This window comes from Gadus chalcogrammus, chromosome 7, assembly GCF_026213295.1.
Source record: "Gadus chalcogrammus isolate NIFS_2021 chromosome 7, NIFS_Gcha_1.0, whole genome shotgun sequence".
Lineage (NCBI taxonomy): Eukaryota > Metazoa > Chordata > Actinopteri > Gadiformes > Gadidae > Gadus > Gadus chalcogrammus.
This window is the reverse complement of record NC_079418.1, coordinates 27,406,214-27,421,317: the sequence shown is the minus strand read 5'-3', so window position 1 is coordinate 27,421,317 and position 15,104 is coordinate 27,406,214. Positions and strand designations below refer to the sequence as shown.

The following is a 15,104-nucleotide window of genomic DNA, read 5'->3' as shown; positions in this document are numbered from 1 at the left end:
TGTTGACTTTTACCAAACCCTAATGAGGGTCTTTGTTTAACCCAGGCAAAGAATTTCTAACTGCAAGGTTTTCATCACAAGTCAGCAAGACTGATTCTAAAAGAAGTGCTTGGGTTTGAGACCCAAGGGGTTGGGATGCAGCGTTCACTCCGCCCATAGATGAGTGAGATTCATTAAGAATTTGTTTAAATACGCAACATATTTTCAAAAGGTCCCCAATTCCTTTTGCTCAATTATCCCCCTCCCTCTCTTTCGACAATCAGAATGATGTTATTTCCCCAGAGGGCAATATTTTGGGTCCCAGTCATACCTGTCGGACAAAGCCCATCGGCAATTAAATGAGCAGAATATGATTCTTTATAAATATTGGCGCGGGCCAGTCCGTGTGGGTTTCCATGCCACCAAGTTGAACAGTTAACCACACAAGTGAGGGTGATTTATTTACCGTGTAAATAAAAACCACCAGGGAGGGAAAAGAGTCATCCACCTCTGTTAAGGTACAATCCATATCCCTACTCAATCCAATGGTACTTCCATCGGATTCTCTCTCATCGGCAGTGTTACAGTACTCCCAGTCAGAAGGGAGTACTGTTCCCTCCGGCTCCGGCTCATAGATGAGCCGGCTCCGGCTCCAGCTCCGGCTCCGGCTCCGGCTCTTCCATGTGTTGGCCTGCTCTTCCCTTTAACCCAAACCCCTCCTGCATAACGATCCTCAGGCTTGCATCGTTACGGGGAGGAAGTTCATGTAAGGCTTCGGGGTGGAGCCAGCAGGTCGCCAGATACACCACTCCCCTCACTCCTCCCTGCCGTCTTCCACAATACCTCTAATCAATATCAATATATTCATGCAAGAAATCCCCATAATAATCTCATATGTATTTATAACCTAAGCCGTGATGATTTTTGACAGGGAGTTAGCGATGTAACATATTGTGGTGGCATGTTGACCTGAGCAGGGGCACCTTATGCAGATTTCACCTGGGGCACCAAAAGTGCTAGGGCCGGCCCTGCATACACGCCTCTAGCCGCCCCACCTTCTCTTGGAATGATAAATAGCGGCCCACTCCACGACAGCTTCACCTCAACATCTCATCGCAACATCTACATCTGCCTTCACAGGTCAGTCACATGTGTGAGGAAACTCTGCACTTAGTAAAAGGTTTAAGATAACTAACTAGAATACCCTTTAAATATGCTGTAGGTACGATTTAGGAGCTATTGTTTGATCATAGCAATCCATCAGTTATGAGTGAGGGAAATCTGATGTGAGAATATGTTTGAGAGTGCCTGCCTCTGTATGAGAACTTCAACTCCATAGATGATGTTTGAGTCCCTATTATTGTGTCTTCAGAATCATGGATTTCTTAGCCACCAACCATGAGCTTCGTAATGGGGACTTCCTCTTGAGTAAGGATGGGAACTTCAAAGCAATCTTTCAGGTGAGCAAAAAAACGTTTCATGAGTAAATGTTATTTTTGTTTCCGTCACTTCATTACAGTTTAGCATATCATATAAGGTTTGATGCCTAATTTGAATTAACCGTTTCAAAGCAGATAGGGGAAATGTAATGACGACTTCACAAAACTCCTAAAAAACCTTCCAAACAAGTAAAATATTTGAATAGACAAGAAGTACTAAATACTATCTTGACGGTTTTGTGCAAAAAGAAGTAGGATAGAGTTGCATCGTCCTATACCTTAAATTAACTTCATTATTTGATTCCGACCAATCACAGGACGACGGCAATTTTGTCATCTACAATTGGTCTCCGTGCTGGCATACCAACACGGCTAACAATGGGGGAATCAGAGTTCTGCTGCAAGAGGACAACAACCTGGTTATGTACACCAAGGAGAAGAAAGCCGTGTGGGCGTCTGACAGTTATAATGACACGTTCTCCTGCAAGATGCGTCTAACCTTGTCAAACGAAGGTCACCTGGTCCTTGACAGGGATGCTGAGGCCATCTGGAGCTCTGAGAAATCTGAAGGTTGTAAACAGTAAAGAGATGTTGTTCAAGAAAGATGTCCTTGATTGAGAACTGATCTCTACGTTTGAGAACTGATCTCTGTCATTGAATGAGCACCCAGTTCAGTTCATCATGTTCAGTTTCTGGATGACAATAAAAATTCAAAAATTTTGTTTTGTTCGTCGTCTTAATCGTCAGCAGTTTTTTCTTTCCATGATTAAGATTTTTATCTGTTTTTTTGATGAATGAATATGATTTGAGCCAAACCTACAGAAAGAAATTAAAGTGCTGACACAGCTAATTACTGGTTAATGGTTAATACCAAACTGAAATAGATGTATGAATATTAGAATAGTATAGGTATATCATAATAAATTGTTACCCTATATAAAACCAGGGTCACGGATTTCATGTAACCAACTGAGTCAATCAATTCATTGTTTGATCATCATTCATATCTTGGTCAGATTAATGTTACTAGTAAACAGGTTGCACTAAGTATTTTATGACAGCTGAATCGTAATCCTTTCTTAGCTACAAACTCCTAAATATTACCTGAGTTTCGGTCCGGTTCTTAAGAGAAAAGGCAAAGCTCACTTCTAGTCAAATGAATCACCCATTCATGACAAAACGCTGCGAAGCTTATCCCTATAGTAAAAATATGATGTATATCAAATATAATGATTCAGCTAGACAGCCAGTACCTTTCCTTATATGGTGACCTGAAGGCATTTGAGGTGCCACACACAAAAATATATTACAATTAGGGCATTTGGCAGACGCTTTCATCCAAAGCGACTTACATCGGTTAATACACACATTGACACACCGACGGCAGAGTCAACCATGCAAGGCGACAGCCAGCTCGTCAGGAGCCGTTAGGGTTAAGTGTCTTGCTCAGGGACACATCGACATTCAGGTAGGAGGAGCTGGGGATTGAACTATCAACCTTTCGGTTACAAGAAAACTGCTCTACCTCCTGAGCTAAGCCGACCCAAAATAAGCAAAGAAAAAAAAATACCTCTATGGGACTTGATTAGACAAGCACATAAATATTCGTGAGAGACCCTTATTGTTTACCAGTCATGGGAAGAAGCAATTGGATGAACCGTGTACTGACTTGCTGATGTCCCCTGCTCTGCTAAGAGGAAATCCATTCAGCGTGTAGTGTTGTATGTTCTCATGGCCATGCATTCATAAAACACGCACCAACTTGAACAACACTGTTACGCACACTCATCAATTCTTTATTTTGGCGGGTTTGATTGGACTTGACCTTCAACTTGCAGGGTGATGCAAAAATGTGTGGTAATAAATGAGATTGTACACACACACACACACACACACACACACACACACACACACACACACACACACACACACACACACACACACAAAGCACCCTTGGCCCTTAAAGGAACATAAGAAAACAGGACGTCTTTTGTTTCGGGAATGTTTCTAGTGGGAGGTCACATCCTGCCTGTTTAATCGTGAGACTGATCTTCTTTAGTGAAAGTGATAGAGAGTGAATTAGGGTGCTGGATGAAGACATGTATTGTTTAATGCTACTGTCCCACATTATATCAATACATTCATATTATTTACAATATTTTCCCGATACATATACATATGCAAAAACCTTTGTGTCTGCTAACCAGTGGAAAGAATAACCAATGCAGCCACCAGTAAAAGTTTGAATCTCATTATAAAGAGTCACATTAACTTATTTCTGTCATGGTCTTGTCTGTTTCCTTGTCTTGATTTGGTCTGTTTCCTGTTTTACTTTGGTACCTCTGTCTTGTTTCTCCCCATGTCCGGTCAGGTTTCCCTCCTGTGTGATTACTGCTCCCTCCCCTAATGTGTCCCAGCTGTTACTCACTGCGTGCCCTGTGTGTGCGTTTGTAATTTAAGCCCTTCTCTTTCCTTTGTTCCTTGTCGGATCATTTTAGTTCGTGGTGAGTTGTGTCCTGTGTGTTCCCTGTGTTCCCTGTGTCACCCGTGTTCTCGGTTGTCCTTGCCTTTTGCGTTAATAAATTATCCTTTTACCTGAACTGTCTGTGATTGAGTCCTACCTGCCTGCCTGCCACCCGCTAACCGTGACAGAATGATCCGACCATCATTGGACCCAGCGGACGCTCTTTTTGTTGGAGGCTGTGTTGGGGCGTACGTGCAGCGCTGTTGCTTCAAGGCCCGGGTTGGAGGGTGCATTACGGACTATCAGAGTGGGGGTGGTGAATTTGGAGTCCCATCCGGTTCAACATTTCTCTCCAGCCCCTGAGCTGACTCCGGTCCCTGAGCCCTGTCTGGTTCCTGAACCCTACTCCTTCCCGAGGGTGCTCCTCTTCCAGACCTTCCAGAAGGGGCCCGCCCTCTACCTTCCCTTCCAGAGGGGGCCCGCCCTCTACCTTCCCTTCCCGAGGGGTCCCGCCTTCCAGACCTTCCAGACCTTCCCTCCTGTGTGATTACTGCTCCCTCCCCTAATGTGTCCCAGCTGTTACTCGCTGCTTGCCCTGTGTGTGCGTTTGTTATTCAAGCCCTTTTCTTTCCTTTGTTCCTTGTCGTATCATTTTGGTTTGTGGTGAGTTGTGTTCCCCGCGTCACCCGTGTTCTCGGTTGTCCTTGCCTTTTGTGTTAATAAATTATCCTTTTACCTGAACTGTCGGCGATTGGGTCCTACCTGCTTGCCTGCCACCTGCTAACCGTGACAATTTCTCTTTTTGTCTTGCCAGAGAACCTTCGAACACTCTTGCTGGAGATATTTAATCTGTACGAGGGCTGTTGTCTTCCTTCTGTCCAGAAGGGAGATTTCTACCCTGGAGTCGCCAGAGTAGAAATCCCGTCCTTACCCTATAGTCTCGAAACGTGTCCAGCGTTGGCATTGACCAATGAGGACCCATATATTTTTTTTTGTATGTAAACATTTTGAATGTTTGCATTTGTCTACACACAATGTATACATTCCTTTACTTGCATGTCCGGGTAAACAGCTGGGGAAAAAAAATTCAGTCACAACTTTTTGTGCAATAAAAGAACACCAACAAAAAAGTGAGACAATAAACATTGATATATTCTGCACCAATACAGTATTCTCCTATTCCTCTTAAATAAATACTAATAACCAGATAAATCAGATAAGACACTTTTGGACAAATCTAAGATTATCACAATTCTTATTTGTGGCCTGCTTGTGACTGCCCTTCTAAAGGTAGAACAACTTTTAGCTCATCTTACGGGCTTTGCGCTCAAGTCATTTACGACACTGCTCAGGTCCAAAGTCCTCGCTCTGCCGTTCTCAATAGAGTATAGCCAGTCCGCTGAGTCTTGTCGCATGCTGCTTTAAGTCTTTATGAACTTGAGTTTGGAGAATGAGCGCTCTGCAGTCGCGACAGTGACAGGTATGGTGAGATATAACTAATGCAGTGCAAACGTCAGTAAATGATGCTGCCATGGTGCTGTTTTTCACAATTAGCATCTTAGCCAGATCCTCCACATTAAATATTTCATGACCTCTGCATAACGGTACCTCAGGGCAGCAAGGGCATCATGCCTTGAGGACCACCTGGTGGGGCAGAGACGTTTTAGAGTAACGTTACCATGCTCAGAGTTCAGATGAAATGATACCAGAAAGGAGCGCCCATCTCTTAATACTTTGGCCAAAAACAGTATAAAGACCCTCAACAGTGTCATAAAGTCGACGCAGCTCTGCTATATTTTTTACCGGAGTCATTCAGTGTCAGGTTCAGGTTGTGTGCAGCACAGTGCACATATTTGGCAAGTGGCTCCATCTCCTTGATCCCGGCCTGCACAGGATCAAGGAGTAGCAGGAGTAGTGGTAAGGCATTTCTCAGAGAAACACCTGTTACCTTGCTTTTTGTCTCTGGGGAATGGTCCGGTAGGCCTACATGAACCAGTTGCTATTATATAGCTTTTTGTCTTGGCGTCAGGTGGCAGAGTAATGTAGAGTCCTCGATCTGTGGGCAGAATAATCCCTACAACAGGTAAGTAAGTAAGTAAGCTTTATTTGTACTGCGCCTTTCACAGACCAGGGTCACAAAGCGCTTCACAGTTAAAACAAAAACAATAACAATACACAGTTAAGAATCTCCTAGCATCTCCGGCGGGATGCTAGCTTTTGCCTGGGTGGTTGCCTGGGTCTGAGTGAAAAACGTATCCAACTTGCCCATTTTAGTTTTACCCTCATCCTGCTTCTGTTTTTCCTTCATCTTTTGCACGCCGCTTTTTGGTTTATGCTTGCTAAACATGGTGATACTACGCTACGGTCAACTTTCTTTTCTTTCCTGCTGAAAGTTGAAACAACGTCATTGAGACTCATCATGACTGACAGCTATCAACGCGATTGGAATTTGGACAAATGATCATTCCTCTTCCCATACCAGCCACTCAGCCTACCTTACTGAACAGCCCCCGAGCTATTTCATTCACAAAAACATTATTATTATTATTATTATTATTATTATTATTATTTTATATTTTTTCCTCCATGGGCCCCTGACGGCGTCTGGGCCCCGGACAGCTGCACCGGTTGCACCGTCGATATTTACGCCACTGGTGCTAGGGCCGGCCCTGCATACACGCCTCTACCCGCCCACCTTCTCTTGGAATGATAAATAGCGGCCTACTCCACTACAGATTCACCTCAACATCTCATCGCAACATCTACATCTGCCTTCACAGGTCAGTCACATGTGTGAGGAAACTCTGCACTTAGTAAAAGGTTTAAGATAACTAACTAGAATACACTTTATGCTGTAGGTACGATTTAGGAGCTATTGGTTGATCATAGCAATCCATCAGTTATGAGTGAGGGAAATCTGATGTGAGAATATGTTTGAGAGTGCCTGCCTCTGTATGAGAACTTCAACTCCATAGATGATGTTTGAGTCCTTATTATTGTGTCTTCAGAATCATGGATTTCTTAGCCACCAACCATGAGCTTCGTAATGGGGACTTCCTCTTGAGCAAAGATGGGAACTTCAAAGCAATCTTTCAGGTCAGCAAAAAAAAGTTTTATGAGTAAATGTTATTTTTGTTTCCGTCACTTCATTACAGTTTTGCATATCATATAAGGTTTGATGCCTAATTTGAATTAACCGTTTCAAAGCAGATAGGGGAAATGTAATGACGACTTCACAAAACCTTCCAAACAAGTAAAACATTTTAATAGACAAGAAGTACTAAATACTCTCTTGCTTGTTTTATGAAAAAAGAAGAAAGATAGAGTTGCCTCATCCTATACCTTACATTAACTTCATTATTTGATTCCGACCAATCACAGGACGACGGCAATTTTGTCATCTACAATTGGTCTCCATGCTGGCATACCAACACGGCTAACGATGGGGGAATCAGAGTTCTGCTGCAAGAGGACAACAACCTGGTTATGTACACCAAGGAGAGGAAAGCCGTGTGGTCGTCTGTGAGTCATAATGACACGCCCTCCAGCAAGATGCGTCTGACCTTGTCCAACGAAGGTCACCTGGTCCTTGACAAGGATGCTCAGGCCATCTGGAGCTCTGAGAAATCTGAAGGTTGTAAACAGTAAAGAGATGTTGTTCAAGAAAGATCTCTATGTTTGAGAACTGATCTCTGTCATTGAGCACCCAGCTCAGTTCATCTCATTCAGTTTCTGGATGACAATAAAAATTCAAAAATTTAGTTTTGTTCGTCGTCTTAATCGTCAGCAGTTTTTTCTTTTCATGATTACGATTTGTGTCTGTTATTTTGATGAATGAATATGATTTGAGCCAAACCTACAGAAAGAAATTAAAGTTCTGACACAGCTATTTACTGGTTAATGGTTAATACCAAACTGAAATAGATGTATGAATATTAGAATAGTATAGGTATATCATAATAAATTGTTACCCTATATAAAACCAGGGTCACGGATTTCATGCAACCAACTGAGTCAATCAATTCATTGTTTGATCATCATTCATATCTTGGTCGGATTAATGTTACTAGTAAACAGGTTGCAGCAAGTATTTTATGACAGCTGAATCGTAATCCTTTCTTAGCTACAAACTCCTAAGTATTACCTGAGTTTCGGTCCGGTGCTTAAGAGAAAAGGCAAAGCTCACTTCTAGTCAAATGAATCACCCATTCATGACAAAATGCTGCGAAGCTTATCCCTATATTAAAAATATGATGTATATCAGATATGTTTCAGCTAGACAGCCAGTACCTTTCCTTATATGGTGACCTAAAGGCATTTGAGGTGCCACACACAAAAATATATTACAATTACGGCATTTGGCAGACGCTTTCATCCAAAGCGACTTACATCGGTTAATACACACATTGACACACCGACGGCAGAGTCAACCATGCAAGGCGACAGCCAGCTCGTCAGGAGCCGTTAGGGTTAAGTGTCTTGCTCAGGGACACATCGACATTCAGCTAGGAGGAGCTGGGGATTGAACTAGCAACCTTTCGGTTACAAGAAAACTGCTCTACCTCTTGAGCTAAGCCGACCCAAAATAAACAAAGAAAAAAAAATACCTCTACGCGACTTGATTAGACAAGCACATAAATATTCGTGAGAGACCCTCATTGTTTACCAGTCATGGGAAGAAGCAATTGGATTAACCGTGTACTGACTTGCTGATGTCCCCTGCTCTGCCAAGAGGAAATCACTCAGCGTGTAGTGTTGTATGTTCTCATGGCCATGCATTCATAAAACACGCACCAACTTTAACAACACTGTTACGCACACTCATCAATTCTTTATTTTGGGGGGTTGGATTGGACTTGACCTTCAACTTGCAGAGTGATGCAAAAATGTGTGGTAATAAATGAGATTGTACACACACACACACACACACACACACACACACACACACACACACACACACACACACGCACACACACACACACACACACAAAGGACCCTTGGCCCTTAAAGGAACATAAGAAAACAGGACGTCTTTTGTTTCTGAAATGTTTCTAGTGGGAGGTCACATCCTGCCTGTTTAATCGTGAGATTGATCTTCTTTCGTGAAAGTGATATGCCGCGTTTCCACTGCAGGGTGCGGTACGGTTCGGTTCGCCTCAGTCCGGTAGGGAGGGGGCGGTATAGCCCAGGGCCCCTATCCTGGGGGCCTGGTACTCCGTTGGGGTACTGACGCCTGAAAGGATGCCGGATACGTAGCTAAGATGGCTGCCGTTGAGTACGGAGAGTGTCCTTCGATCCACACTTCACGATTAGCCCATTTTGAGTACGGCATCCGGGTCCTTGAAGTATACTTATTTTCGCCGGATTTGAATTGGAACGTACTGCGTACTCACATTTTGAGTACGCAGTACGGACAGTACGGGTATTGGAACACGGCCATGGACACTCCCCGTACTCAACGGCAGCCATCTTAGCTACGTAGCGGAAGAGGCGGAGCCAGGCTGAGCCAAACTCGGCGCATTTTCCACATAGCCTGCATTAATAGAGTAATTTTGTAGTTTTTATAGTTTTTATAGCTGCTAGGCGTAAAGAGTTCACCGTTGAAAGCGGGATGTTTATTGCGGGGGAGGAGCCACGGCGGCAGTCGTGATCGTAATTTCCGGTTAGTGCACCACGGAGTACTCGATTTGGAACAGCACTCACATCTGAAAAAATAACGTAGTAGGCCTAGATAGTGCGGATAGTATACTTCCTTTAAGTATATTCCTTCCTTTATGTATTCCTCATAGCACTCAGGCTGTGAGGAAATCAGCAGCCCGCGATCGCAGCTGACCTGCAGGAGAAATGTGTTAATGTTTGTCCCTATAAAACAATAATGGTAAAAAAATATAATACAAAACATGACGATAACTCTAAAGTCAAACCGTCCAATCTGAAGGCTTTACTTCACCACTCCCCCTACTCACTTCCACCAATGCAAAGCGAACAGAACTGAGTAGGGGAGGGCGTAGCCCAACTAGTTTGTGACAGACCCAGAGGAACGCAACGCAAATTAAATGTGAACATGTATTGAGGCTTTATTAAAATCCCGGACGATTTTGAAATTTCACCCGGACGCATTTGATTCCTACCCTTCCACTGTCAAATAGCGGCGCAAGTTGTGTGGCGTGTGAGCGTGTGCATGGGTTGAATTGCGTGCGTCTCACGGAGAGCCCTGCGCAATGTGCAGCTGTCAGAAATGTGTTGTAATCACTTGTATTCCTCATAGGTCTCAGGCTGTGAGGAAATCATCAGCCCGCGATCGCAGCTCCTTTGATGTGAACGCGTACAGAGCGCATAGTTCAGAGCCGGACAATGATGTCGTAGTAAAGCCCTCAGGTCTATTCTGCATGCATTAACTGTGGATAAACATCAACTGCACTGAAGTCATCATAACTTCATAAGTTCTCATTGTCAAATGATTATGAACACTATTATTGTTATTTGAAGCCGTGTCAGTCTTGACTGTGGGTGGTGTGGTCCTCTGTGTCTGCTAGTGTCTATAATAAAGTAATATTTTTGTCGACATTATCAAACGGAAGAACTTTTATTATGAAGAGCACAGGTCAATGAAGCACTAGCCAATAAGAGGACCCGCCCACCGGCGGAAACCAGATATTGAGTGGTAAATTCGTTTCGCTCAGTAAGAACCAAAAAACGAATAAACGAACTGAAATATTGATTTTCGTTTTTTTTGAAAAAATGTAGAAACGAATAAACGAACTGAAATCTTGATTTTCGTTTTCTTGTCAAAACGAAAAAACGAAAAAACGGCTTGTTTTCTGGTTTCTGCTTGCGTCAATTATTCCCAGGAAACAGAGTAATAAAACGTACCTTGCTCAGTCTCCTCCGTTCTGGCTCTATCCCTTATCATGTGTGGATCCCGATCTTTGCTCTGACCCGAGCCTCGTCTTAATGCAGCCAAGGAGATGGAAGAGCGTTATGAATAATTATTAGATGATTGTCTTGTACAATGAAAGACAGTAAAGATTCAATATGAATGGCAAAATAAGGATGGGATTTTATTTGAACAATAAAATATGTGTTGGGCAAATTATAGAGAGGCTGAGATTATAGATTTCATATTCAAAAGGCGAAGGGGTGAAAAAATGTAAGAGAAATATTTAAGAAAATAGGCCTACTCAAAGCCCAAATCATTGATATCATACCATATCCAATAATAAAGAAATTTGAATTTGAATGGAAACAATTCCGTTAAATCCTCGTCCTCGTTTTGAACGTCTCACTCATGGCAGTGTGTTCTTTCTGATTAGCTCTTAATCGAGATCACCTGTCACGCATCCCTTTATTAAAGGTGAACACAATGGGTTTGGTTTACTTTTCGCATCGGCCTGTGTCAATCGAGGTTGAGTTTAGTGAGGGTTGAAAGTTTTCGATCTAGATTGCAGATCATTGTCACTTTATACAAACTGAAAGTATGCGTTGTTGCGTGTTTGTTTTTGTGGGCATTTGACTGAACAGCCCAGACAAATATTGCTACCAACATGGCACTTCGAAACAGACCACCGCAGTGAGTAAAAGTTATTTTCCTTTATTAAATGTTAACGTTTTTGGGCTGTCTCCTCAGAAACAAGCGATCAGTATCCCTGCTCTTTGCACCTTGACATGCATGTCGCCGCTGTTTGTTAACCTAGCTTTGCTGATTTGTATCTTGTGATGTGTGTGTGTTTTTCTTAACAGGTGTTAGATGACTGACAAGATCTATGGGGGGGCCCCCTTTGGGCCCCCCCATACCAACTTAGTCTTCAAAGGAATCTAGGGCCATGGGACTCCAGTGTCTTCAAAACATCCTCGGAATACATGTGTATGAATGGTCCACCGAAGGGTTGATCTGGAAGCCACCACGGTCCACGCAGTAATCTGCTGCGTGGGCTGTAGTGGCTTCCAGAGCCATCTTTCGGTCTTGGTCAGGATTTGTTAGTTGCCCTTCAACTTGGCCGCTACGTTAATTGTCAGCGTATTGTCACTGCAGGCAATAGATATAGCTCGTTTAAAGTGTGTGTTGAGTGCGGAGATGTACAACCCAGAACTCTGGCCTGAAGGCTCGCTTGTGAGGAGATATTATGAACCTCGTAAAGTGGGAGTGATAGGTGCTGGCGCAGCTAGGTCGGTTTCTAGTGCACTTGTACCGAATGGGTCTACGGATGCAATGCTCAGCTAAACTGTAGGCAAACGTTATGCAAGTTGGATCATATAACTGTCGCGGGCTGCGCCTGGGTAACGGCGAAGGTGATAGGATCCGACGTATAGTAGTGGACAATTTGCAACATTGTGACATTTTATGTGTGGTGAGACGCAGGGGCAGAGCCCTTTGTAATGATCAGGGCCGTCATAGCCAATGGCTTGCTTCTCCACCTTATTTATTCTGAGGTAGCTTTTTGTGTCGGGAGGTGCCACAATTTGTCTCGTTATTTCCTGCTACGCCCCTCCAGGCAACTTGCTACCGGTATGTACGCGTGCTTTCCCTATGGACGCTCTAGCTGATTTGTTTGGCATGGTGATTTACTTTTTCACACTGGTCGCTTTGCAGCGCTTGTGCTTGCTTGCTCGTGCCTGCTGGTGCCCTGCCTTGGTTGGTGATGCGTGCAGGTTGTTGATCGCGTAACAGTCTCGGTGTGGATTCCAACCGAATGGTAACATTCAGCGGTGCGCTGTGAGCCGCTGGCTTAAGTAGGAAGTTGCCAACTTCCTGGTACTGCCGATTGTGTCCGTGCCGACTGCTGTTTTTGCCACCCGTTGTTTCACCAAAGCTGCCCAACTGTCCTGGGCTAGCCTGGAGGATAGCGGCGAAGACGCTAACGACCACTCCTTTTGAACGTGATCTGTCTGTTGACTTGTCCTTGTGTGTTTCCACCTGTCCGTGTCGCAACTAGTGTGTCGGTGTGTGTGTAGAGTGTTGGCGAGTGCGTGCGTGATTGTCCTGGGGAAGTGTTTGGTTTAATTTGGGGGATTCTGTTTATGGTTTGTTTTGAGCCCTGCTTCTGTTAAGCCACTGGCAGGAGGCCTTTTTATAGCTGCGGATAACCAGTGGGCTATCACGCATGTTTAAGATCCTTTTTGGCCTGGTTTATGTGTTTGTGTTATATTTTGTTTTCTTACTGATTTCCTTTTGTGAATTACATTTTGTGTAGTTGTGTTTATTGTTTTGTTTGGTCGTTTGTATCTGCCCTCATCTCTCTTTTGTTCCTTCGTTTCCAGGCGCTGAGTGCCCACCGCAGGGAGGCAACTAGATCCTTTAGGTGGTGGTGCCCCCTTCCCGAGTGTGGTTTCACGTGTGTCCTCTTGGAATTTCTCTTTTATCATTTTGATCCTGTGTTGCTGTGTGTATCTGCGAGCACGAGTGACTGGTTGGTGTTTATGTGTCTCCCCCTCCGTCTCCTGGTATCTTGCCCCCTGCTGGTAAGCCTCAGCCCTAACCATCCTGTCTATCCCCTACATACCAATTGATTTCATTTATCCTGTTTGTTACATGTGGAACACATGTTTTAGTTAATAAAAACAACTTATTTTTGGAACTTCGTCTCTGGTGCCGTCAGTCAACGAACGTGTGTGCTAGATAATTGTTTGGATTTAATTGATTAGTATATCCCTGGGTGCAATCCCTAGGGTGGCGTTGTCGGTTAGCTTGTTTTTCCCGTAATGCCGCATTTGCAAGAAACTTTTCTACCAAAGCAGGATTTGGGAAAGTTGAACTGTTTTAATGACAATTTCCACGGGGCTGGCGAGTCCACAACGGACCTATCCTTGGGAATAGTGAGAGGGAGGATAGCAGGGGGCGTGGCTATCCTCTGGCACAAAAAGCTGGACTCTGTCATTAATGTCATCAGGCTTGAAGTTGACTGGTGTATTGCAGTGCGCATACAAATAAATAACAAGGAGTTCAGTATTCTAAATGTATGAGTCGCAACAAAATGAAGATGAATATCTGAATAGGCTTGCTTTTATAAATTATTTTATTTCTGATAATTCCACAAGCGTCCTTGTAGTGGGTGATATGAATGCTGACCTTACAGACAAACGTTCCTTGTTTGCTAAGCATATGCTACAGTTCTGTGATAACAATTTAATTGTGTCCAGCCAAATGTTTTTACCTGCTGATGGCTATTCTTATATAAGCGAGGCTTGGCACACAACATCATGGCTTGACCATTGCATTAGCACTGCTGATGCCCATGAAATTATAAGATCTATTAAGATTGTGTATGAGGCGTCCATGTCTGATCATATTCCTTTTGTGTCACTAGATTATGAGTCTCCCTGAGATGTCTCAGGAGGGTAAACATGCCTGTAAGGCCAAACTGGATTGGGCCAAGCTCACAAATGAGGATATTTTAACATACTATGGGAAAACTGATATCCTTAGTGCTGTATATTTACCGAGATGCAATTATGTGTTCTGACGTAAACTAATGTAATTTCTCACTAAAGATCTCTGTGCTATGTACAATGATATTGTTGGCGCTGTGTATGAGGCCAGCAGGTCATAAGTATTCTAAAAGGGGAAAGTCTGACACCAAGCCAGGTTGGAAAAAGCATGTTGCTGCTCATCATGCAGAAGCTAAAGAGGCATATAAAGCTTGGGTTCAGGAAGGCCGACCTAGACAGGGGCCTGTCCTGGACTATAAAAAGTTAACTCTTTCAAAATTTAAATATGCAGTTTGTTATCTATCAAAAAATGAACAAGTTATGAGAGCAGACTCTATGGCTGAAAAGCTGTTAAGTAAGAATGTTGTTGAATTTTGGAAGGAAGTGAGAACTCTTAACAGGAGCAATACATTGTTGCCTAGCACAGTAGAGGGAGTCTCTGGAGCTGATAAAATCGCTGATTTGTGGAAGCAGAATTACTCGGCTTTATTTAATTGTGTAAAAAGTGACCCTTATACAGTTGGCAATATTTCCAATAGGGATGCAGTAGGAATCACAACACATGAGGTTTTTGAAGCTATCACAAAATTATCTGTGAATAAAGCAAGTGGCTCAGATCAGATCACTGCAGAGCACCTCGGGTTTGCTAGCCCGAAAGTGGCCGCTCTACTTGCCATATGTTTCACCGGCTTTATGACGCATGGGCTGTTGCCCGACTCTATGTTGGCCGTAACTCTTGTGCCTGTCATTAAGAACAAAGCAGGCAAGATTGGGAGCATGGACAATTATAGGCCAAT

At 43.5% G+C, this 15,104-nt stretch overlaps 2 protein-coding genes across 2 annotated transcripts; both read left to right on the top strand.

Annotated features, from left to right (window-relative positions):
- The first annotated feature begins 1,012 nt into the window (after positions 1-1,012).
- LOC130386614 (B-type lectin plumieribetin-like) lies at positions 1,013-2,259 on the top strand. The gene is made up of 3 exons (XM_056595628.1): positions 1,013-1,119; positions 1,352-1,439; positions 1,736-2,259. Exons 1-3 carry the CDS (start codon positions 1,046-1,048, stop codon positions 2,000-2,002), a joined length of 429 nt encoding a protein of 142 aa, XP_056451603.1. The 5' UTR covers positions 1,013-1,045; the 3' UTR covers positions 2,003-2,259.
- Positions 2,260-6,564: 4,305 nt separating this feature from the next.
- LOC130386229 (B-type lectin plumieribetin-like) lies at positions 6,565-7,865 on the top strand. The gene is made up of 3 exons (XM_056595028.1): positions 6,565-6,662; positions 6,891-6,978; positions 7,264-7,865. Exons 1-3 carry the CDS (start codon positions 6,589-6,591, stop codon positions 7,528-7,530), a joined length of 429 nt encoding a protein of 142 aa, XP_056451003.1. The 5' UTR covers positions 6,565-6,588; the 3' UTR covers positions 7,531-7,865.
- Positions 7,866-15,104: the final 7,239 nt, after the last annotated feature.